The sequence below is a fragment of the Pezoporus flaviventris genome, unplaced genomic scaffold, assembly GCF_033815535.1.
Source record: "Pezoporus flaviventris isolate CSIRO_AGI_PZ_B2104156 unplaced genomic scaffold, CSIRO_AGI_Pfla_v1 ptg000133l, whole genome shotgun sequence".
NCBI lineage: Eukaryota > Metazoa > Chordata > Aves > Psittaciformes > Psittacidae > Pezoporus > Pezoporus flaviventris.
In genome coordinates, this window is record NW_026892681.1 from 668,001 (window position 1) to 693,857 (window position 25,857).

The 25,857-nt window shown below is 44.6% G+C and overlaps 1 protein-coding gene across 1 annotated transcript in view; it reads right to left on the minus strand.

Moving 5' to 3' along the window:
• The window catches only part of LOC133282706 (TOX high mobility group box family member 3-like), a 148,588-nt gene that overhangs the window by 20,642 nt on the left and 102,089 nt on the right, over positions 1–25,857 (minus strand). The window contains 2 exon segments of the mRNA XM_061478895.1: positions 20,358–20,609; positions 25,156–25,221. Coding sequence (XP_061334879.1) covers positions 20,358–20,609; positions 25,156–25,221 — 318 coding nt within the window.

The window sequence follows — 25,857 nt, forward strand, 5'->3', positions numbered from 1 at the left end:
TAACTTCTCGACCTCGGACCTCAACCGAGCTGCGGAATATGCGAAAACATTTTACCCGTCAACCAGGGGAGCACATCATCACCTGGTTACTCCGATGCTGGGACAATGGGGCCGATGGTCACGAACTAGAAGGTACAGAAGCCAAGCAGCTGGGATCACTTGCTAGAGAAGGGGGAATTGACAAAGCAATTGCAAGAGATGATCTATCACATCAAGCCGAATAACAGGGATACACCTATAGATCCAGATGAAGTTGAATGTACACGACCCATGTGGCGAAAACTTACACGGAATGCACCGTCATCATATGCCCATTCATTGGCAACAGTGACCTGGAATGACATAGTACCACTAACAGTGGATGAAATGGTTCATAAACTCCGAGAGTTCGAAGACAATCTCACCCCTTCCATCATCTCAGCTGTGAAAAAACTGTCCCAGGACCTCAAACAATTGAGGGACAATCTATCTGATTTATCCAGCTCCTCACGTGTACCAACACACGTCTCAGCTATTAACAAAAGGCGTCCTATTGTTCAAGAGAGGAGATACAGAAGGTATACGCCACGGGGTACCCTATGGTTTTACCTGCTGGATCACGGAGAAGACATGACAAAGTGGGATGGAAAACCTACTTCAGCTTTGGAGGAACGGGTGAGTGAACTGAAGAGGGGAGCAAGGGCCAAGACTGATCGTCCCATGAGAGCTACGGCTTCAGTCTCTGCTGAGCAGTTTCCCAGATGGAGTGGAAGAGCTGATTTTACTCCAGCTCCTGTGATAATGAAGAATAATCCCTTTCAACATGACTTAAGTGTCTAATGCTGTGACGACCATTAGAGGGGCCCTGCCTCCAGCCAGGTGGAGGTAGGGGACAATCGGATTTACTGGACTGTGTGGATCAGATGGCCTGGCACATCAGTCCCACAGAAGTATAAGGCTCTAGTAGATACCGGTGCACAGTGTACCCTGATGCCATCAAGCTGTCAAGGGGTGGAACCCATCTATATTTCTGGAGTGACAGGAGGATCCCAAGAGTTGACTGTGCTGGAGGCTGAAATCAGCCTGACTGGGAGGGAATGGCAAAAGCACCCTATTGTGACTGGTCCAGAGGCTCCATGCATTATCGGCATAGACTACCTCAAGAGAGGGTACTTCAAAGACCCAAAAGGGTACCGGTGGGCTTTTGGTATTGCTGCTTTGGAGACTGAGGAAATTGAGCAGCTGTCCACCTTGCCTGGTCTCTCAGAAGATCCCTCTGCTGTGGGGTTGCTGAAAGTTGAAGAACAACAAGTGCCAATTGCGACCACAACAGTGCACCGGCGGCAATATCGCACCAACCGAGACTCCCTGATTCCCATCCATCAGCTGATCCGTAGACTGGAGAGTCAGGGGGTGATCAGCAGGACCCGCTCACCCTTCAATAGCCCCATATGGCCAGTGCGAAAGTCTAATGGAGAATGGAGACTAACAGTAGACTATCGTGGCCTGAATGAAGTCACACCACCATTGAGTGCTGCCGTACCGGACATGCTAGAACTTCAGTATGAACTAGAGTCAAAGGCAGCCAAGTGGTATGCCACGATTGATATTGCCAATGCATTTTTCTCAATTCCTTTGGCAGCAGAGTGCAGGCCACAGTTTGCTTTTACTTGGAGGGGTGTCCAGTTCACTTGGAACTGACTGCCCCAGGGGTGGAAACACAGCCCTACCATTTGCCATGGACTGATCCAGACTGCACTGGAACAGGGGCAAGCTCCAGAACACCTGCAATACATTGATGACATTATTGTGTGGGGCGATACAGCGGAAGAAGTCTTTGAGAAAGGGAGGAAAATAATCCAAATCCTGCTGAAAGCCGGTTTTGCCATAAAACGGAGTAAGGTCAAGGGACCTGCACAGGAGATTCAATTTTTGGGAATAAAATGGCAAGATGGACGTGAACAGATCCCCACAGATGTGATCAACAAGATAACAGCAATGTCTCCACCAACTAATAAGAAAGAAACGCAAGCTTTCTTGGGTGCAGTGGGGTTCTGGAGAATGCACATCCCAAATTACAGGTCGATTGTAAGCCCTCTCTATCATGTGACCCGGAAGAAGAATGATTTTAAATGGGGCCCTGAGCAGCAACAAGCCTTTGAGCAAATTAAACGCGAGATAGTTCATGCAGTAGCCCTTGGACCAGTCCGGACCGGACCAGATGTAAAAAATGTGCTGTACACTGCAGCTGGGGAGAACGGTCCTACCTGGAGCCTCTGGCAGAAAGCTCCAGGGGACACTCGAGGTCGACCCCTCGGCTTTTGGAGTCGGGGATATAAAGGATCTGAGGCCAGCTATACCCCAACTGAGAAAGAGATACTGGCAGCCTATGAAGGGGTTCGAGCTGCTTCGGAAGTGATTGGCACTGAAGCACAGCTCCTCCTGGCACCCCGGCTGCCCGTGCTGGGCTGGATGTTCAAAGGCAGGGTCTCCTCTACACATCATGCAACTGATGCTACATGGAGTAAATGGGCTGCACTAATTACACAACGAACTCGAATAGGAAATCCCAGTCGTCCAGGCATTCTAGAAGTCATCATGGACTGGCCAGAGGGCAAAGATTTCGGAATGTCACCAGAGGAGGAGGTGGTGCGCGCTGAAGAGGCCCCACCATATAATAAACTGTCAGAAAGTGAAAAGCAGTATGCCTTGTTTACTGATGGCTCTTGCCGTATTGTGGGAAAGTATCGGAGATGGAAGGCAGCTGTATGGAGTCCTGGACGACAAGTTGCAGAAACTGCTGAAGGAGAGGGTGAATCAAGTCAGTTTGCCGAGGTGAAAGCCATCCAGCTGGCCTTGGACATTGCTGAACGAGACAAGTGGCCAGTACTTTATCTCTATACTGACTCATGGATGGTGGCAAATGCCCTGTGGGGGTGGTTGAAGCAATGGAAGCAGAGCAACTGGCAACGCAGAGGTAAACCCATCTGGGCTGCTGCACTGTGAAAAGATATTGCTGCCAGGGTGCAGAACCTGGTGGTGAAGGTACGTCATGTAGATGCCCATGTACCCAAGAGTCGGGCCACTGAGGAACACCAGAACAACCAACAAGTGGATAAAGTGGCTAAGATTGAAGTGGCTCAGATGGACTTAGATTGGCAACATAAAGGTGAATTATTTTTTGCCCGGTGGGCCCATGACACTTCAGGCCATCAGGGCAGAGATGCAACATATAGATGGGCCCGTGACCGAGGGGTGGACTTAACAATGGACACTATTGCCTAGGTTATTCATGAGTGTGAAACATGTGCTGCAATTAAACAAGCCAAGCGGTTAAAGCCTCTTTGGTTTGGAGAACGATGGTTGAAGTATAAATATGGGGAGGCCTGGCAGATTGACTATATCACACTGCCACCAACCCGCCAAGGCAAGCGCCATGTGCTTACCATGGTGGAAGCAACCACCGGGTGGCTGGAAACATACGCTGTGCCCCATGCCACTGCCCGGAACACCATCCTGGGCCTTGAGAAACAGATTTTGTGGCGACACGGCACCCCATAGAGAATTGAGTCAGACAATGGGACTCATTTCCGGAATAACCTTATAGATATTTGGGCCAAAGAGCATGTCATTGAGTGGGTATATCACATCCCCTACCATGCACCAGCCTCTGGGAAAATCGAACGGTACAATGGGCTGTTAAAAACTACATTGAGAGCAATGGGTGTGGGAACTTTCAAGCATTGGGATACACATTTACCAAAGGCCACCTGGTTGGTCAACACCAGAGGATCTGCCAACAGGGCCGGCCCAGCCCAGTCAGAACTTTTACATATTGTAGAGGGGGACAAAGTTCCCGTGGTGCATATGAAGAATTTGCTGGGGAAGACAGTCTGGGTTATTCCTGCTTCAGGTAAAGGCAAACCCACTCGTGGGATTGCTTTTGCTTAGGGACCTGGATATACTTGGTGGGTAATGCGGGAAGATGGGGAAGTCCGATGTATACCTCAAGGGGATTTGATTTTAGGGGAAAACAGCCAGTGAACTCAATTGTATGCTGTTGCCTGCTGTGTAATGCTTTTATAGCCCATCAACTAGATGTCTCCAGGTCACCAGCGACTGGCCCTGACTTCCCTCCAGCCATCATCCCAACAGAGAATGAACTTTGAACATCATGGACCGAATGGACTCGGCAGCATTATAGGGATTGGTCCATGCACTAAGAAAATGATTTTTTCCTCTTGGTCTGTATGTATATGGATGTATATATGTGGGAGAGCGATGGTGTATTGAAAATGTGGGATCTGAGCACAACGTGAATGGTATGGAATAAGGGGTGGATAATGTCCTGGGTTCAGCAGTAGCAGTCATGTTTTTCCTTTGTGTTAGCTGGTGCAGTGCTGTGTTTTGACTTCTGGCTTGAGAACAGTGTTGGTGAAGCCGATGTTTTCGGTTGTTGCTGGGTGATGTTTGCCCTGACCAAGGACTCTGTGAGGCTCGTGCTCTGCCAGGGAGGAGGGGAAGCCAGGAGGAAGCAGAGACAGGACACCTGACCCAAACTGACCAAAGAGGTATTCCATACCACAGCACGTCATGCCAAGGATGTAACTGGGAGTTAGTCGGAAGGGCTGGGAGACTGCAGGGTTGGAGGAGGTATCGGTCGGAGCTTGGTCGGGCTTGGGGGCCGAGTTACCGGTCAGCTGGTGCTGAGGTGTTGTATTCTCTTCCCTTGTTACTTCCTTTATCATTATTATCATTGGTGGTAGCAATAGTGATTTGTGTTATACCTTAGTTACTAAACTGTTCTTATCTCAACCTGTGGGAGTTGCATTCTTTTCGATTCTCCTCTCCGTCCCTCCGGGAGTAGAGGGAGGGAAAGAAAGGGGGGGAGTGAGTGAATGAGTTACCTGACTGGGTTTAAACCACGACAAGATAAAAATAATTTTTCTATGTGCAGCTCAAGCAGAAAACAGAGCATTAATATAAAATATTGGGAGTTGAGTTTTAATGAGGCTATCACTGCTGATTTACACTTATTTATATTAAAATATTCATAGGGATAATATTGGCATCATGTAAATCCACGTGTTCAAGTCAAATGTACATCAACACTACATTTTTCAGTGACTCATTTTTGAACATCAGAATTATATTTGCATATTATTAAAATATTAAAATTAATCAAACTGCCTCCATTTTATCGCCACTTTTTTGCTGCAGTTACCCATTCTTAAATGTAGAAAAATGCTGTTAACTAACATGTGTTGTGCTTGTTGCCAATAGGAATGAAGTTAAGCAGCACTGTGACAAATTCTCACTCTTTCCATAGAATGCTGTCATGGTTCAGGCCCAGCCGGCAACTCAGGACTACGTAGCAGCTCGCTCACTCCCCAAATCCCTTCTTCCCTCCACACCACTCCCAGAGGAATGGGGAGGAGAATCAAAAGAATGTAAATCCCATTTGTTAAGAACAGTCCACTAACTAAGGTATAATACAAAAACACTACTACTACCACTAATAATAATGATAAGGGAAATAACAAGGGAAAAGAATATAAAATTAAAAGGAAAAAGGGAAAAAAACAATAAACACAAGTGATGAACAATACAATTGCTCACCACCAGCCTACTAATACCCAGCCGGACCTGAACAGCGATCTGGGCCTTCCAGGAGACTCTCCACAGTTTAGGTACTGGGCACGACGTGATGTGGTACGGAATACTACTTAGACTAATTTGGGTCAGGTGTCCTGTCTCTGCTTCCTCCCATCTTCTTGTGCGCCTCCTCACTGGCAGAGCATAAGAGACTGAAAAGTCCTTAGCAACAACTAAAAACATGGGTGCGTTATCAGCATTGTTCTCAGACTAAAGTTAAAAACACAGCACTGCACCAGCTACTGAGAAGGAGAAAAATAACTGTTACAGCTGAACACAGGACAAATGTGTATCTTTATAATATGAACAACTATTAAGTCATTGATATGATCTTTTAATAATTGCTAGGTCATATTTATGCTGTGAATAGATAAGCTTCTGGCACCACAAATTATTTTTTCAATATAATAATAGACAAAGATTGTGTTAAAAATAGAATCTTATTTTTTTGGGCTTCCTGTGGGAAATATCTGAGATACTTGCAGAAGTATTACAAGGTAGCTAGCCAACTCCATGCCCTAAGGGAGACATAGGAAAACCTTGACATAACCTATTTTTAACCATACCTCTGGCTATTCTACATTCAAGTTTATAGGTGAACATGTTGGGTGGTACATAGAAAAAAGCAAAAGACACACAGTATTAATGGTAATTCTGTCCAAGCCCATTTTAGTTTTTCAATATTTGCAATTTAAAATCTCATGACATTTCTTCAAGGTGGACTTTTCAACAGGGTAGGACTACATTTATCTAAACTGAATATTTCTTACAGTAAAGCTCTCTAATACTTCACAAAATAACCAATAAGCTCAGTGCAGTTCATAATAAAATAATTAAAGTTTATATTCAGCTAAAGAAGGTTTAGGGATTATCAACACATTATTAATACAGTCTTAAAACAAGATCATCCTACTATTGCTGGATAAGAGCATTATTCTGTAAGTGTGTACAAGCATCATAATTATTTTAAAACCCCATCTTTAGTTCTTTCTGATGTAGTAAATTCAATTGACCATGAAATTAAATTTCATAGTCAAAATATCTCCTTTACATTTTTTTATTGCTGCAATAAAGTTTTTATAGCTTCAAGGCAAGGTAATTCATGAAATGTCTAATTTAAAGATTATTCTAGTATCATTAATAATTATTTACCAGTTTAATAAAGTGAACATTTTTCACATAATTTATACAATGTTTCCATTTTTTATTTTTGAAATACAAACTAACTGCTGGAAAATTTGAGTACTAAAGAGAACTATGAGATCTCAGTGGAAACCTATGCAAGGACCCTTTGCTAATGTTTTTAAACTTCCTGAAGCTACCCAGAATTTACAAGCAAAAAAGATGACTACTGACTAAAACACAATGGCAGGGGCCACTCCAGTTCACAGTACAAAACCAATCAAGCGGTTATGAGGAAGCGTCTGACACACAAACCTCCCTGTGTGTCTCCTCCATGTGAAATCACACAATTCATCAACTCTGTAGGAAAACTACACACAAGTTCCCAATCTGCAGCATTGAACAGGCAGTCACGCAAGAAAATGCCACCGGACTACCAAGGATTAAGAAGATATGAGCTTCTCTAGATCTCCACTTTGACCTATACGGAAACAAATTCTTATCACTGAAGTCAATGTACACTATGAAATTAATTTCTACATTTCACAGTTTAGAAAATACGTAAAGCCTTTCACCCAAAGTACAAGAAGAGGCGAGAGAAGAGAGATCTAAACAGGAGACCACTTCTGGCTGGAATTGCTAAGGTGACTCATGGAAGTATTTACTCATGAAAGAACCACATTCATAGAATCATAGAATCATAGAATCATAGAATCATAGAATCATAGAATAGCTAGGGTTGGAAAGGACCTTAAGTTCATCAAGTTCCAACCCCCCTGCCATGGGCAGGGACACCTCACACGAAACCATATCACCCAAGGCCTCATCCAACCTGGTCTTGAACACTGACAGGGATGGAGCATTCACAACCTCCCTGGGCAATCTATTCGGGTGCCTCACCACCCTAACAGGAAAGAATTTCCTCCTTACATCCAATCTAAACTTCCCCTGTTTAAGTTTCAGCCCATTACCCCTTGTCCTATCACTACAGTCCCTAATGAAGCGTCCCTCCCCAGCATCCCTATAGGACCCCTTCAGATACTGGAAGGCTGCTTTGAGGTCTCCACGCAGACTTCTCTTCTCCAGGATGCAGAATTAAAAGGCAAAACTGGGTCAGGTTACAAACCACTTTATGACATTGAGGAGACACTCATATACATACCACAACACTAAACTAGCCCATTAAATGTATTACGTATTTCTGAGCAAGCTTCATCACATCATAGAGTCGACTAGGTTGGAAAAGACCTTTATCACCAAGTCCAACTGCTACCCCAGGACTTCCAAGTCCACCAAATTTCATTGTATTCGGTGTACACATGCTCCATTACTTTAGTTTTCAGCATAACGTTCTTGACTCTCAGGTTATATTACTCTGATTTTTCTTTAGCAGTTGCCCAAAATGTCCACTGCATACAAAATCCCATTTGAAATGGGATTTGAAAAAAAGGATTATAGCCCTTCAAGGCCTGTTTTAGGCAGTCACTGCTTTGTATCCATGGGATTATGGAATTCTGTACCTCTTAAGTAGTGAGCAGTTTGTGCTTAGTTCTATATTAGTGCTAGCTACACTTCATGACCTCCAAGGAAACATTAAAATTTGCAACAAAGTCAGCAGCCTGCAGAATCCTAGAGAAATATTTGCTGCATGTTGATTTGTAAATCTTTAATTAATTTTCACTTGCCAGAATAATAAAAAAAGAAAAATAGATGCACATGAAATCATAAACATGACAACACAAACTTTATTTAGGAACAGAGATGTGTGCACATCGAAGGACGTATGATAGAATAGGCATCACAGAAACATGGTGGGATGGCTCCTATGACTGGAGTGTTGGAATGGAAGATTACAGGATCTTTAGAAAAGACAGGCCCGGCAGGCGGGGAGGGGGAGTTGCCCTTTGTGTTAGGGATAGGCTGGAGAGTATGGAACTCTGTCTGGGGACAGGTGATCAGTTAACAGAGAGTTTGTGGGTCAGGGTTAAAGGGAAAACAGCGATGGGAGACATTACTGTGGGGATCTGTTACAGACCGCATGATCAAAGAGAACCTGCAGATGAAGCACTCTATAGACTGGCAGGAAAAGCCTCACGCTCACAGGCCCTTGTTCTCACAGGGGACTTCAGCCACCCTGACATCTGTTGGAAGAATGGTACGGCCCGGCACAAGCAATCCAGGAGGTTCCTCGATTGTGTGGAAGACAACTTCCTTCTGCAAGTAATAGAGGAGCCGACAAGGAGAGGTGCCATGCTTGACCTCGTGCTCACCAACAGGGAAGGGCTGATTGGAAATGTGACGCTCCAGGGCAGCCTTGGATGCAGCGATCACGAGATGGTCGAATTTGAGATCCTCAGGACAGTGAGAAGAGCGTGTAGCAAGCTCACTGCCCTGGACTTCAAAAGAGCAGACTTTGGCCTCTTCAGGAACCTGCTTAGCAAGGTTCCATGGGATATAGCCCTGGAGGGCAGGGAGGCCCAAGACTCTTGGTTGATATTCAGAGATCACCTTCTACAAGCTCAGGAGTGTTGCATCCCAACTAAAGGAAGTGCAGCAGGAGGGCCAGGAGACCTCCTTGGATGGATAAGGAGCTGCTGAGGAAAATTCAACTGAAAAAAGAGGCTTATAAAAAGTGGAAGCAAGGACAGGCGGCCTGGGGAGAGTACAAGGATGTTGTCCGGGAAGCTAGGAACCAGGTTAGGAAAGCCAAGGCCCAGTTAGAATTAAACTTGGCTAGGGATATTAAGGATAACAGGAAGGGATTCTACAGGTACATAGCAAATAAACAACAGACTAGGGACAACGTAGGTCCCCCCTGGAAGCTCTCGGGAGAACTAGCTACACAGGATTTGGAGAAAGCTGAGGTTCTTAATGACTTCTTTGCCTCGGTCTTCACTGGTGTCCTGGGTTCAGTCCCTGGTAGTGGCTGGGATGCCTCACCTTCATCCTTGTGGGTTTCCTTTTGTCCCCTGCGTGTGGAATGGCCCAGCTTGGTGTGATAGCTCCTGCTCTGGTCAGCCATGGAGAACAACAAGTTACCTGACTGGGTTTAAACCACGACAACTGGCAAAGGCTCTGACCGCACCGCCCAAGTCTTGGAAGGCAGACACAGGGACTGTGAGAATGAAGACCTGGGGCCAACTGTAGGAGAGGATCATCTTCGAGACCATCTTAAAAACCTGAACATGCACAAGTCCATGGGACCTGATGAAATCCATCCACGGGTCCTGAAGGAGCTGGCAAATGAAGTTGCTAAGCCATTGCTCATATTTGAAAAATCATGGCAGTCAGGTGAAGTTCCCGATGACTGGAAAAAGGGAAATATAACCCCCATTTTCAAGAAGGGGAAAATGGATGACCCAGGGAATTACAGACCAGTCAGTCTCACCTCTGTGCCTGGCAAAATCTTGGGGCAGATTCTCCTGGAAGGCATGCTAAGGCACATGAAAAACAACAAGGTGCTTGGTGACAGCCAGCATGGCTTCACTAAGGGGAAATCCTGCCTGACCAATTTGGTGGCCTTCTATGATGGGGCTACAGAACTGATGGACAGAGGTAGAGCAGTTGATGTCATCTACCTGGACTTGTGCAAACAAGTTACAGTGTTCGACACTGGCCCACACAACACCCTTGTTTCTAAATTGGAGAGACATCAATTTGATGGATGGACCCCTCGGTGGATAAAAAACTGGCTGGCTGGCCGCAAGCAGAGTTGTGGTGCCGTGGGTTTACCAGTAGCAGTTAATTTTTCTCCTTCTTGGTAGTTGGTGCGGCGTTGTGTTTTGACTTTCAGCCTGGGAACAGTGCTGATAACAACGAAGTTTTCAGTTGTTGCTATTTAATGTTTACCCTTACCAAGGTCTATGTGAGTCTCGTGCTCTGCCAGGGAGGAGCAGAAGCCGGGAGGAAGCAGAGACAGGACACCTGACACAAGCTAGCCAAAGTAGTATTCCATACCACAGCATGTCATGCCTGGGGAGGTATCTGGGAGGTACCCGGAAGGACACGGGGTCTTCTGTGTCAGACACGTTTTTTCGGTGGGTGGTATCGTATTCTTTTCCCTTGTTATTTTCTCTTTTAATTGTTGTTGTTGGTGGTAGCGGTGGTGATTTTTGTTGTACATTGTTTGCTGGACTGCTCTTGTCTCAACCCATGGGAGTTGCACTCTTTTGATTCTCCTCCCCATCTCTCTGGGAGCGGGGAAGGGGGCGGGGAGAGGGGAAGGAATGAAAGAGGGAGGAAAACGGGAGGGAGTGAGTGAACGAGCTGTCTGGCTGGGTTTAAACCACGACAGTTCTTTTTTCTGGCGCCCAACGTGGATCATGAAGAGTTGAGATAACGACAGATCTGTCTGAGTTAATAGTCACTCGTCAGAATGCTGATTTATTGGCTCACAAAGTTGCTCCTCTTGATCTCAAAGTTTCAGTATGTCATACCTTACTTCGAGTGGTTATTTGCTGTATAAGTGTTTTTTAAGTGTGGGGCTTGGGCTAAGGTTCTTGTCTCATTGCACTTTATGGTAATGACTTGTAATACAATAGAATCATTGATCATGAAACTGTTCCCAGTGTGGTCATCACCTTTATACTTTGGAATAAAATAGAAGTGCTTAGGAATTACATATCTTTTTTCTCCTTCTCAGGTGGTCAACCTGTGAAGGAGACATTGTTTTGCCCTCCCAGTCTCCCCCCCCGACCGTTTACAGCATCGTTTGCGAGTTTTGAAGTTTTTGAATGGTCTTTTAATGCTGTTGAGACCTGTTTGCTGATTGTGATGGGGATCACCATGTTGGCACGCATATAGAGTGTATTTTGCCCACGAACATTTTGTCTGATTTCAAGAGTTAAGTAGAGTCAGGTTTGGGTCTTGTCTGGGGTTAAACAATGATATAGGAGAACTAGGAGATTTTCCCTGAGGCTGGACAGTCATGAGTGGCAGGGTGTGTGGGATACTATAGGCAAGTATCTAGGTCAGTGGGCCCCTGCAGTACTTAGGAATTTCACCACCGAACAACTTCAAAATATAGAAAAATTAGTAAAACACTAATAGTAAAAGCACTAATAGTGTAAATACACTAAAAGTAAAACAGGTGTGTGGTCATTCTGGACATACCAGAGACGGACAAATCATGACAATGTGCTGGGGCTTGGCCTATGCTTACAGGGCCTTGTTCAACACTATCCAGCACCTTCAAAACAAAAAAAAATGTCACTGGATCTGAGGGCAAAGCTGTCCTGGGTTCAGCAGTAGCAGTCATGTTTCTCCTTCGTGGTAGCTGGTGCAGTGCTGTGTTTTGACTTCCAGCCTGGAAACAGTGTTGGTGAAACCGATGTTTTCGGTTGTTGCTAAGTGATGTTTACCCTGACCAAGGACTTTGTGAGGCTCATGCTCTGCCAGGGAGGAGGGGAAGCCAGGAAGAAGCAGAGACGGGATGCCTGACCCGAGCTAGCCAAGGAGGTATTCCATACCACAGCACGTCATGCCCGGGGTGGGGGGTAACTGGGAGTTACCCGGAAGGACACAGGCTTCCGGGTGGGACTCGTTTCTTGGCCGGTGGTATCGTATTCTCTTCCCTTGTTATTTTCTCTTAGCATTGTTGTCGTTGGTAGTAGTGGCGGTGATTTGTGTTGTACATTGGTTGCTGGACTGTTCTTGTCACAACCCGTAGGAGTTCCACCCTTTCGATCCTCCTCTCCGTTCCTCTGGACGGAAGCCACCCAAGCTCCAAGCACAGCAGGTACACCACCCCCAGCAACAAGTTCAGTCACTAATCAAACCACAGTGATAATCACTGAAGCTAAACCAGAGGACCAAGTCGTACCAATATCGGTTGCCCCTGCACGCAAGAGAAAAAGCAAAGAAGAGGCAAGAAGGGTGAAGCGAGATGAAGAAATAAGGTATTCACCACCTGGTCTAGCATCTGATCAGGAGTCATCATCACATGACGAAGAAGAGATAGAAGCAGTGACATCTCGAACCCGGACCTCAACCGAGCTATGGAATATGCGAAAATATTTTACCCGTCAACCAGAGGAGCACATCATCACCTGGTTGCTCTGATGCTGGGACAATGGGGCCGATGGCCACCAACTAGAAGGTAGGGAAGCCAAGCAGCTGGGATCACTTGCTAGAGAAGGGGGAATTGACAAAGCAATTGCAAGAGAGAAAAAGTCCCTCAGTCTTTGGAGGCGGCTCTTGGCAGCTGTGAAAGAAAGGTTTCCATACAAGGACAATGTTATGAGTCATTCGGCCAAGTGGACTACTATAGACAAAGGCATCCAGTCTCTGAGGGAATCAGCCATCGTAGAGATGATCTATCATATCAAGCCGAATAACAGGGATATACCCATAGACCCAGATGAAGTCGAATGTACACTACCCATGTGGCGAAAACTTACACGGAATGCACCGTCATCATATGCCCATTCATTGGCAACAGTGACCTGGAATGACATAGTACCACTAAGAGTAGATGAAATGATTCATAAACTCCGATAGTTCAAAGACAATCTCACCCCTTCCATCATCTCAGCTGTGGAAAAACTGTCCCAGGATCTCAAACAATTGAGGGACGATCTATCTGATTTATCCAGCTCCTCATGTGTACCAACACACATCTCAGCTATTAACAAAAGGTATCCTATTGTTCGAGAGAGGAGATACAGGAGGTATACGCCACGGGCCACCCTGTGGTTTTACCTGCTGGATCACGGAGAAGACATGACAAAGTGGGATGGAAAACCTACTTCAGCTTTGGAGTAACGGGTGAGTGAATTGAAGAGGCGAGCAAGGGCCAAGACTGATCATCCCATGATAGCTACGGCTTCAGTCTCTGGTGAGCAGTTTACCAGACAGAGCGGAAGAGCTGATTTTACTCCAGCTCCTGTGATAATCCCTTTCAACACGACTTAAGTGTCCAACGTTGTGATAGCTATTAGAAGGGCCCTGCCTCCAGCCAGCTGGAGGTAGGGGACAATTGGATTTACTGGACTGTGTGGATCAGATGGCCTGGCACATCAGTCCCACAGAAGTATAAGGCTCTAGTAGATACCGGTGCACAGTGTACCCTGATGCCATCAAGCTGTCAAGGGGTGGAACCCATCTATATTTCTGGAGTGACAGGAGGATCCCAAGAGTTGAGTGTACTGGAGGGTAAAATTAGCCTTACTGGGAGGAAATTGCAAAAGCACCCTATTGTGACTGGTCCAGAGGCTCCATGCATGCTCGGCATAGACTACCTCAGGAGAGGGTACATCAAAGACCCAAAAGGGTACTGATGGGCTTTTGGTATTGTTGCTTTGGAGACTGAAGAAATTGAGCAGCTGTCCACCTTGCCTGGTCTCTCAAATGATCCTTCTGTTGTGGGGTTGCTGAAAGTCAAAGAACAACACATGGCAATTGCGACCACAAGAGCGCACCGGCGGCAATATTATACCACCCGAGACTTCCTGGTTCCCATCCATCAGCTGATCCATAGACTGGAGAGTCAGGGAGTGATCAGCAGGACCCTCTAGTCCTTTAATAGCCCCATGTGGCCAGTGCGAAAGTCTAACGGAGAGTGGAGACTAACAGTAAACTATCATGGCTGAATGAAGTCACATCACCCTTGAGTGTTGCCGTACCAGACATGCTAGAACTTCAGTATGAATTAGAGTCTGTTGTGGTTTTAACCCAGACACACAGCTTGTTCACTCATTCCCCCAGAACCCCCTCCCCCCACTCCTGGAGGGAAGGAGAGGAGAATCGAAAAGAATGCAAATCCAACGAGTTGACATAAGAACAGTTTAGTAACTAAGGTAAAACACAAATCACTACTGCTACCACCAATAATAATAATGATAAAGGAAATAACAAGGGAAGAGAATACAACACCTCACAACCAGCCAAACGATAACTAGCCCCCACCAGCACGACCAAGCACCAACCGATACCTCGTCCAACCCTGCAGTCTAGCAGCCCTTCCAGGTAACCCACAGTTACATTCTGAGCATGACGTGCTGTGGTATGGAATACTTCTTTGGTCAGTTTGGGTCAGGTGTCCTGTCACTGCTTCCTCCCGTCTTCCCCTAACCCTAAGCAACGACCGGGTGGCTGGAAACATACGCTGTGCCCCACACCACTGCCCGGAACACTATCCTGGGCCTTGAGAAACAGATTTTGTGGCAACATGGAACCCCAGAGAGAATTGAGTCAGACAATGGGACTCATTTCCGGAATAACCTTATAGATATTTGGGCCAAAGAGCATGGCATTGAGTGGGTATATCACATCCCCTACCATGCACCAGCCTGCTGGAAAATCGAACGGTACAATGGGCTGTTAAAAACTACATTGAGAGCAATGGGTGGGGGAACTTTCAAGCATTGGGATACACACCAAAGGTCACCTGGTTGGTCAACACCAGAGGATCTGCCAACAGGGCTGGCCCAGCCCAGTCAGAACTTTTACATATTGTAGAGGGGGACAAAGTTCCTGTGGTGCATATGAAGAATTTGATGGGGAAGACAGTCTGGGTTATTCCTGCTTCAGGTAAAGGCAAACCCACTCGTGGGATTGCTTTTGCTCAGGGACCTGGATATACTTGATCGGTAATGCGGGAAGATGGGGATTTGATTTTAGGGGAAAACAGCCAATGAACTTAATTGTATGCTGTTGCCTGCTGTTTAATAGTTTTATAGCCCATCAACTAGATGTCTCCAGGTCACCAGTGACCCAGACTTCCCTCCAACCATCATCCCAACAGAGAATAAACTTTGATAAAACAAGACGAGTTCTGCAGTAAAGGAACAATCAGCATCAGCAGGCAACGATCCAACACTGCACACAGCCTTTCCTGCCCTGAAAGACTATTACATGAGAAGGAAAGAGGGAGGAAAAGGTGGGGGGGGAGTGAGTGAACGAGCTGTCTGGCTGGGTTTAAACCACGACATGTGGTCAATGGCTCAATATCTGGCTGGAGACCAGTAACAAGTGGTGTCCCTCAGGGACTGGTGTTGGGACCGGTCTTGGTTTACATCTTCATCGCTTAAATAAAGAGTGGGATTGAGTGCACCCTCAGCAAGTTTGCTGATGACACCAAGCTGTGTGGTTCGGTTGATACCCTGGAGGGAAGGAATGCCATCCAGAGGGACCTCGACATGCTTGTGACGTGGGCTGATGACAACATAATGAAGTTAAACCATGACAAATGCAAGGTCCTACACCGGGGTCGGAGCAATCTGAGGCACAGCCACAGGTTGGGCAAAGAAGAGGTTCATAGCAGCCCTGAGGGTAAGGACTTGGGGGTGCTTGTCGATGAGAAAATGAACATGAGCTGGCAGTGTGCACTTGCAGCCAGGAAGCCAACAGTATCCTGGGCTGCATCAAAAGAACTGTGACCAGCAGGTCAAAGGAGGTGATCCTGCCCCTCTACTCTGCACTCATGGGGCCTCACTTGGTGTACTGTGTACAGTTCTGGTGTCCTCAACATAAAAAGGACATGGAACTGTTGGAACAAGTACAGAGGAGGGCCACGAGCACCTCCTGTATAAAGACAGGCTGAAAAAGTTGGGGCTGTTCAGCATCCTGGAGAAGAGAAGGCTGCGTGGAGAAATCATAGCAGTCTTCCTGTATCTGAAGGGGGGCTACAGGGATGCTGGGGATGGACTATTCATTAGGGTCTGTAGTGATAGGACAAAGGGCAACGGGTTCAGACTTAAACAGGTGAAGTTCAGGTTAGATATAAGGAAGAAGTTCTTTCCTGTTAGGGTGGTGAGGAACTGGAATGGGTTGCCCAGGGAAGTTTTGAATGCTCCGTCCCTGGCAGTGTTCAAATCCAGGTTGGACCAAGCCTTGGGTGAGATGTTTTAGTGTGAGGTGTCCCTGCCCATGGCAGGGCGCTTGGAACTAGATGAGGTCCTTTCCAACCCTAACTATTCTATGATTCTATGATTCTATTACAGTCCAGCAGTAAATCTGTATTTTCATTAAACCAAGTTTAGGAAAAGTTCCTATACAAAACAGCTAATTAGAAGTTAATGTAAAATATCTGTTCAAGCTAAACACTCACTCTGTCTTCAATATGCAATATAGAAACTAATGCTAATTGTAACCACTGAGTTTAGTGCTAGAAACAGCCCAGGAACAGGAGAACAGGCCCAACCTGCCTCAGCCTCTATGATCAACAAGAGCACTTGACACACCAAATTCTTCTTATGGTCCTGTACTTCTGAGTATGGTCAAGATAACACATCACTTCTATAAGGAGCAAAAAATAATAAAAAAAAATCACTGATTTCAATGTGTTCAGATTTAGCCCATGGAATATACAGAAAATAGGGAAATAAAAGGGTTTTTTACTGCTGGCATATTGTGTCTGGCTCCTTTTCTGAGCTGCTCTCAATACTACACTTTCAAAATACCCTGATCGCTGTCAGATGTGGGTGAAGATCAGGGGGAAGGCCAACCAAGCAACTATCTGCTACAACCAAGCAGGAGTTTGTTACAGACCACCCAGTCAGGATGAAGCTACAGATGACGTGTTCTTCAAACAACCAGGAGAACTTTCACAATTGTTTGCCCTTGTTCTTGTGGGGACTTCAACCAACTAGATGTCTGCTGGAAGTACAACACAGCAGAGAAGCAGCAATCCAGGAGATTCTTGGAGGGTGTGGAAGATAACTTCCTAACTCAGCTGGTTAGTGAGCCAACTAGGGGAGATGCTTGGCTAGATTTGCTGTTTGCAAACACAGATGGACTGGTGGGTGATGTGATGGTTGGAGGCCATCTTGGGCAAAGTGGTCATGAAATGACTGGATTTTCAATCCTTGGAGAAGTCAGGAAGAAGGTCAGCAAAACCTCCACCTTAGACTTCTGGAGGGCTGACTTTGGCCTGGTTAGGACACTGGTGGGCAGAATTCCTTGGGAAACATTACTGAAGGACAAAGGGTTCCAGGAAGGTTGGATGCTCTTCAAGAATGAAATCGTTAAGGCGCAGGTCCCTATGTGCCAAAACTCAAACTGGCGGGGAATAAACCAGCCTGGCTGAAAAGGAAGAACCTGCTGGAACTCAGGAAATAAAAAAGAGAATTTATCACCTGTGGAAGAAGGGACAGTTATGCCATGGAAAGTATAAGGATGTTGTCGGGTTATGTAGAGAGAAAGTTAGAAAGGCAAAGGCACAGATGGAACTAAATCTGGCCACTGCCATAAAAGATAATAAAAAGTACTTTTTCAAATATATTAGCAGCAAAAGCAGGGCCAAGGAGAACCTCCATCCTCTCTACTGGATACTAGGGGGAAACCTAGTGATTGAGGATGAGGAGAAGGCTGAGGTACTTAATGCTGCCTTTGCCTCAGTCTTTAAGTCATACCAGCCATCCTCAGGGTACTCGGTTCCCTGAGTTGGATGGCAGAGATGGGGAGCTGATTGAAGTCCCCATAATTCAGGAAGAAATAGTTAGCGACCTCCTGCTCTACTTAGACGTATAAGTCTATGGGGCCAGATGAGTTACACCCAAGAGTGCTGAAGGAGCTGGCAGAGGAGCTTGCTAAGCCACTCTCCACCATATATCAGCAGTCCTGGTCTAGTGGGCAGGTCCCAGAGGATTGGAGGTTGGCCAATGTGATGCCTCTCTACAAAAAGTGTAGGAAGGATGACCCTGGGAACTACAGGCCTGTCAGCCTGACCTCAGTGCCAGGGAATGTCATGGAGCAGGTGATCCTAAGTGAAATCATAAAGCATGTGTAGGAAAACGGAGGCATCAGGTCCAGTCAGCATGGGTTCATGAAGGACAGGTCCTGTTTAACCTACCTGGGTTACCTTCTATGATAAGGTAACCCATCTGGTTGATGAGGGAAAAGTTGTGGACATTGTCTATTTGGACTTAAGTAAAGCATTTGACACTGTCTCCCACATCATTTTCCTGGAGGAACTGGCTGCTCATGGCCTAGATAGGAGGATTCTTCACTGGGTTGGAAACTGGCTAGATGGCCGAGCCCAGAGAGTGATGGCAAATGGCATCACATGTAGTTGGTGACTGGTCACTAGTGGTGTCCCTCAGGGCTCAGTGTTAGGGGCAGTGTTTTTTAATATCTTTTTAAAATATTTTAATATGTTTAATGTAATTTAATATCAATTAATATTGATGATCTGGATGAGGGGATTGAGTACACCCTCAGTAAACTTGCAGATGACACCTAGTTGGCTGGGAGTGTTGATCAGCTGAAGGATAGGAAGGCTCTGCAGAGGGATCTGGACAGTCTGGATCAATGGGGCTGTGGCCAGTGGTATGAGGTTCAACAAGGCAAAGTGCTCGGTCCTGCATTTGGGCCACAACAACCCCATGCAAAGCTACAGGCTTGGGGAAGAGTGGCTGGAAAGCTGCTGGGTGGAAAAGGACCTGGGTGTGCTGACTGATGGCTGGCTGAACATGAGCCAGCTTGTGCCCAGGCAGCCAAGAAGGCCAACAGCATCCTGGGCTGTATCAGAAATAGTGTAGCCAGCAGGGCCAGGGCAGTGATCATCCCCCTGTTCTCGGCACTGGTGAGGCCGCACCTCTAATACTGTGTTCAGTTCCAGTCCCCTCACTGCAAGAAAGACATTGAGGTGTTTGAGCAGGTCCAGAAAAGGGCAGCAGAGGTGGTGAAAGATCTAGAGAATAAGTCTTATGAGGATGGCTGAGGGAACTGGGGTTATTTAGTCTGGAGAAGAGAAGGCTCAGGGGGGACCTTATTTCTCTCTACAACTACCTGAAAGGAGGTTGGAGTGAGGTAGGGGTTGGTCTCTTCTCCCAAGTAACAAGCGATAGGACAAGAGGTAATGGCCTTAAGCTGCACCAGGGGAGGTTTAGATTGGATATTAGGAAAATTTTTTTCACCAAGAGGGTGATCAGGTATTGGAACAGGCTGCCCAGGGAAGCAGTGGAATTACCATCCCTGGAAGTGTTCAAAAACCATATAGATGAGGCCCTCAATGACATGGTTTAGGGGTGGTCTTGGCAGTCCTGGGGTAATGGTTGGACTTGATGATCTTAAAGGTCTTTTCCAACCTAGTTGGTTCTATGATCCTGTACTTGAAATACAGACAAACAATTCCTTCTGAATGTTGTAGTTCACCCTGGCCAACAGCATGGTCTTTCAATTCTTGATGCCAGTGCCAACTGTATAACACCTTTTTAAACTTTAGCAGCACTTGGGATGCCCATGATGCCAATGGATATGGGCTTCCAAGTCTATTCCCAAATTTGGAACGCTGTATTTATAAAGCCTGACTGCTTCTTCACAAGAAATCTGTTCACACACAGTATACCCTTGCATTGTACATTGACAGCCATGTTTCCTGAATCCACCAGTATTAAACCCTTAACAATTTGCCAGCTGCCTTAGGGAAATGAATAATAGTGTATCATTGTTTGCTATATAACACTGACAACACATGTCAGCATTCATACAGAACATGACTGCACATGATACAGAACACTGGCAAATGATTGTTTGGGCTACAACACTGAGAAATCCTCAGATCTTCTGAGGGGTCAATTAAAACTGATAAATGACACAAATCTGCATTACTGTGTTCTGATAACATTACGCAGTGGAGACACATAAAGAACCAGACCTACCATATGCAATCCATTGCTGTAGATGATGCCATCTTGCTCCAAAAGATTGCGGGATACTGTAATAGAGGGAAGATCCAAGCTCTGGGGAGGAAACTGAGGTGTAAATTCATTTCCTTGTGGAGGCAGTTGATCACCAAGGCCCTGAAAGGGCAGCAGCATATCTGACATCCCCAGCGCTGGGTCTGACTCGGGTGGGGGAGTAATGGGTGGGATTTCAAACTCCTCATCCCCATGGCTCAGTGTATGGAACGTCTGATAAAAAAGGACAGGACAAGGCAAACCACGTTAGGGCACATGCCTCTCAGCCACCACCTCTGGACTTGTAGTCCAAACCTTGGCTTGCTTTCAAATGTAAACTCTATATGCAACAAATTTAAGTTTTGTATGCTGAGGGGGTTTGTGGATCATTCTGATTAAAGATTTCTGAAGCAAGCCAGCTTTGTTTGAACAGTAGGTTAATGTCCTTACTAAACACCTGTTAAGATGCCTTGAGCAAAACATTTACTTCCAATTATTTTCAGGATTTGTGCATGTTTGCATATGTACATGTGTCTGTCAAAGATAATCTTCATTCAAGTGGAGTCTCTATCTGGCTTCAACATTGCTGACTTTTATTTGGGAAACAAATGAGCTATGCTTAATCAAATTTTCAAATTTCTTGCGAGTTAAATGAACTTTCATATATTATTTCAGGTCCACTGCTATTTCATAATAGAAATTCAGTGCTTGAAATTAGGCCATTTTAAATGTACCCAAATCAGGACTGTCTTGATCAAATAGGGCAGTTGGCAATCCTAAAATAGGCACTCTTGTCTTGTTCTGGACATGCAAGGCTGCTCTGGGATTTGTTTGTTTGCATTAGTTCAGGATTCGAGTTGGATGGGGGGTGTTTTATGTATTATTTACATTGTTTGAAAGAGTGACTTAATGCCAGTTAATTTAAAAATTGTAAGTTCAGTGAAAGATCTCATTAACTGCTGCAAATTATCATCCTTCAAACTGCTAATGATGATATAAGTTAATAACTGCTTGAGAGAAGAAAGAAACTGATATACAAGAAAAACCTTCGCTTGCATATAGAACCTGTCAGCTGTCATTAGTCTCACATCAGAAATGATGAAGTCACAGACTGCTGCAGTCTGCAGTACCATCAGAGCCTGCTGAGACTCTATCCATCTCACTGGAACTGCAAGACTGTAACTTAATTCTGGATGTGAAAGCTGGGCCTGGATTAGGGAGACATTTGACTTCCCCTCTCCTATATTACAAAAGGTGTGAATTTTCCTTCCTGTGGACCCCACAGTTCACAAACACAAAGGATGGACTGGCCAGGAGAAATGGTTGGCTAATGAAACCTATGGCTGCATTTGCAGTTATTTTGGCACTAATGTGGTCTAGTAACAGATGCAACTGTAATTTGTGACTCATTTGCTACCCCATTACTGCTTAATGAAATCTAACATATCACATTAACAGTACAGATAAATGCTTATTCGTGATATGTGGCATTTGACTATTTTCATTACCACTGTAATTAACACTTGAAATATTATTTCAATAAATATTTAAGGTGCTTTAAAATGAGTCATAATAATCATGTCATAGAGACAGAAAACAAAGCAAATGTGTGTCTTCTAAGCCTGAATGTGCTTGAGGAATACACTGTTAAGAAAAATCGGCTTTATCTCAGCAGTGCTCAGGCCCAAAATCATAGTGAGAAAGCTACATTCATGTTAATGTAAATACACTATAATTAAATATATTGTAAATGCAGTAATTGCAAATTTCGGGTCATTCTTTAATGCGAACACTAATACTCATATTTTTATTCCTTGTTCAAGCAAAAGGGTTCAGTAAAATCAGTATTATTACAGTATATTTGAACCTCTCTTTACTTGACATATTTATGTGAAAGTAATTATAAGAACTGGAGCTTTTCTCCCCATCTAACAGAATAACTCTAGGGCAGCTGTATAAATATATAACACAGACAATAATACAATATTTTACTTAGGAAAGTAGCATTCATCTTAATACTATATCTTACTACAAATAGAAGAGTAAACTGATGAATACCTGAACATTTTTTAAATGTGAACTTAATTCTTACAATATAACTTGTCCAAATATGTATATATTCTTTTTTAAAAACATAAAATGGACATAAGATTGAGGATAAAATAGATTTCATCTAAGAAGAAAGCAAGCCCCTTAGTGAAAGTCTTAAATCCAAATCACTGCAGCATTCAGTCTGTAAAAAGAGCCTGAATAATATGTAATTTGGGATTGCAGGAAGGTGTTGCTATGACCAAAAGATGGTATAACATTTGAGGGCTTTATCTTACCAATCACATTTTTTAAAGTTATTAACTTTTCAAATATTTAGATCTTACACTTTTTTTTTAAAAGAAAATAAATTGTGTGCATGGTTAAATGCCATCTGCACTGAAATTTTCAAAATGTTCCTTTTGATAAAAATGCAAATCTGGAGAACTTGTATTATCATATAACAGCCAATGTCTGACACGGTGAATTATCACAGCTGGAATTAAACTGTCTCTGAACAGCTGCTGGCAGCAGAGTTTTCATCAATGTTTGAATCAAATGTAGGTAAGAAATTCTACAGAAAGAAACATCGTGTTGTCATGTCTTTAGAGAAGAGATCCAGAGCAGGCCTGTGGAGAAAGACTTGGGGGTGTTGGTCGATGAGAAAATGAGCATGAGCCGGCAGTGTGTGCTCGCAGCCCAGAAAGCCAACCGTATCCTGGGCTGCATCAAAAGAACCGTGACCAGCAGGTCGAAAGAGGTGATCCTGCCCCTCTACTCTGCACTCATGGGGCCTCACTTGGAGTATTGTGTGCAGTTCTGGTGTCCTGAACATAAAAAGGACATGGAACTGTTGGAACAAGTCCAAAGAAGGGCCACAAGGATGATCAGGGGACTGGAGCACCTCCCGTATGAAGACAGGCTGAGAAAGTTGGGGCTGTTCAGCTTGGAGAAGAGAAGGCTGAGTGGAGAAATCATAGGAGCCTTCCAGTATCTGAGGGGGGCCTACAAGGATGCTGGAGAGGGATTCTTCATTAGCAACTGTAGTGACAGGACAAGGGGTAATGGGTTGAAACTTAAACAGGGGAAGTTTAGATTGGATATAAGGAAGTTCTTTCCTGTTAGGGTGGTGAGGCACTGGAATGGGCTGCCCAGGGAAGTTGTGAACGCTCCATCCATGGCGGCATTCAAGGTCAGGTTGTATGAAGCCTTGGGTGGCATTGTTTAGTGGGAGGTATCTCTGCCCATGGCAGGGGGGTTGGAACTAGATGATCTTAAGGTCCTTTCCAACCCTAACTATTCTATGATTCTATGATTACAGATGGGGTTTGTGTTCATTATCAAATATAACACTGGAGCTAGTGCAAAACAGCATTGCCATATCTAAGCAGTCTTGCTGGATAAAAAGAGATGGTGACCACTGTATAAATGATTCATAAAATATAACGCTTAATTTTAACCTTCATATTTATTGTTACACCTTTCTGCTTATTTTCTCTGAGATTGCTTTTTAAAATGTGCACAAGAATACCTGCAATTGAATCTCCACTTACAACATGTAAAATCAAGGCTGCCCAGTCTTCTAACCTTTCCTCGTGTTGGGAAGACCATTTATGGCATGGACCCTACATAAATACTTAGTTCTTGTTCTCCATGTTGGTACGCATGTTCCTAGACAGCACATCTTGCACTTTCCATCCTTCCCTTTGGAATAAGAGCTGTTAGGTTTTAGTGATGAGCAAAAGGTGTTTCTGTCTGGAGCGGGGCTATTCGCATGTTGAAAGTCTTTTCACTGGCTGTAAGATGGCACCACTGTAACAAATACATGGAGACTCTAGTGGCCATGCCTTCCTCTTGTTCACATTCTTGAGACAGCAATCAAATATATCACCTCCACAACCCAGTCAGGCTCCACCAGCCCTGACCTGGTGTTTGTTCCTGATCCTGGACAGAAGTTTCCTTTAAGCAGCACATGCACTTGGTTTAAACTCTGTTGGCAAGTCAGCCATGCAGTCTAACCCCCCCCCCCCCCCCCCCATGCTCCCGGAGGGATGGGGAGGAGAACTGAGCAGAGTGCCCTTCCCGATAACTCCCAGTTACATCCCGGGCATGATGTGCTGTGGTACGGAATACCTCTTTGGCTAGTTTGGGTCAGGTGTCCTGTCTCTGCTTCCTCCCGACTTCCCCTCCTCCCTGGCAGAGCATGAGGCTCACAAAGTCCTTGGTCAGACTAAACATCAATGTTATCAGCTCTGCTCCCAGGCCGAAAGTCAAAAACACAGCGCTGCACCAGCTACTAAGAAGGAGAAAAAATGACTGCTATTGCTTAACCCAGGACAGCATTTCAGGCAGCAAAGTTTGGTTTGATTTTCTAACTTATATGTGCATTAAGAACCCAAATTAAAATGTTTATATGTATAACAGAAATTAGCTCATTCATTAGTAATGACTATTACTAAGCTTGCTTCCAAGGTGTACACCTATTGTGCTTTTTGTTTCCTTCTGTTTATATTTTCATATATAAAGCAGACTTGTTTCTATTGACATGCTACGCAAGTAACAGCCTTATGGACAGCTAAATTGACTAGTAAAGGAGACCTATCATGTTATTTTCTTTCTTATTAAAGTCTTTATTTTGTGCTCCATAAAGCAGACAGAAATTTGGCACTTCACTCTTCACCCACTCAAAGTCTGTTAAATTACCACAGAGAACAGCAGAATATGAGCATAGATAAAAAAGAAAAGCATCTACCTGATTTGCAGCAAGACATGCATTACCTGCTTCTGCCATGTTCATGTAGTTGTTATTGTTTCCAAACTGAAAGAAAATTAAATATTTGCATTTTAATGAATGCCACCATAAACTTTTCTTTACCCCATCACTGGCATAGGAAAGTTGAAAAAAAACCCAAACACCAAAACCCCCAAAACCTCAAAAACAAAAGAAAAACCCAACAAAACAACAAACAAAGAAAATTCAATTTTGCAGATGTTCTTTGAAGTCAGAACTAGATTGGATTCAACATTATTATTATTACATACTCTGCATCCCAAGGTCTGTACTTGGAAGATATCCAAGTGTCTCTCTTTGATTTTCTTTGTCCATGTAGCAAAGCCACCCCACAGACCTAGAGGTGACTTTAGAAATTAAGTGTCCATTAGAAAGGGACTATTCTCCAGAAAAGACATTTTGAATCTACTACATCTTTCCTGACATGCGTTATAATATTTATGCAGATGACTGCTGCAGCTAGAAGTAGGTTGTGTATTACTGTTCCAAGTAGACCTGGTTTTAAAGAGATGAAGGTCACTGAGGGGAAGAATGAGAATCTGTAGTGTTGATCTTAAAATCCTATTGTTTCCACAGAATTTAAAAGCCAAACAATCTCCCTTTGTCTATCCTTCATTCCAGTTGAGCTCCCATGCCCCCAGTGAACATTGACACCCAAAGATT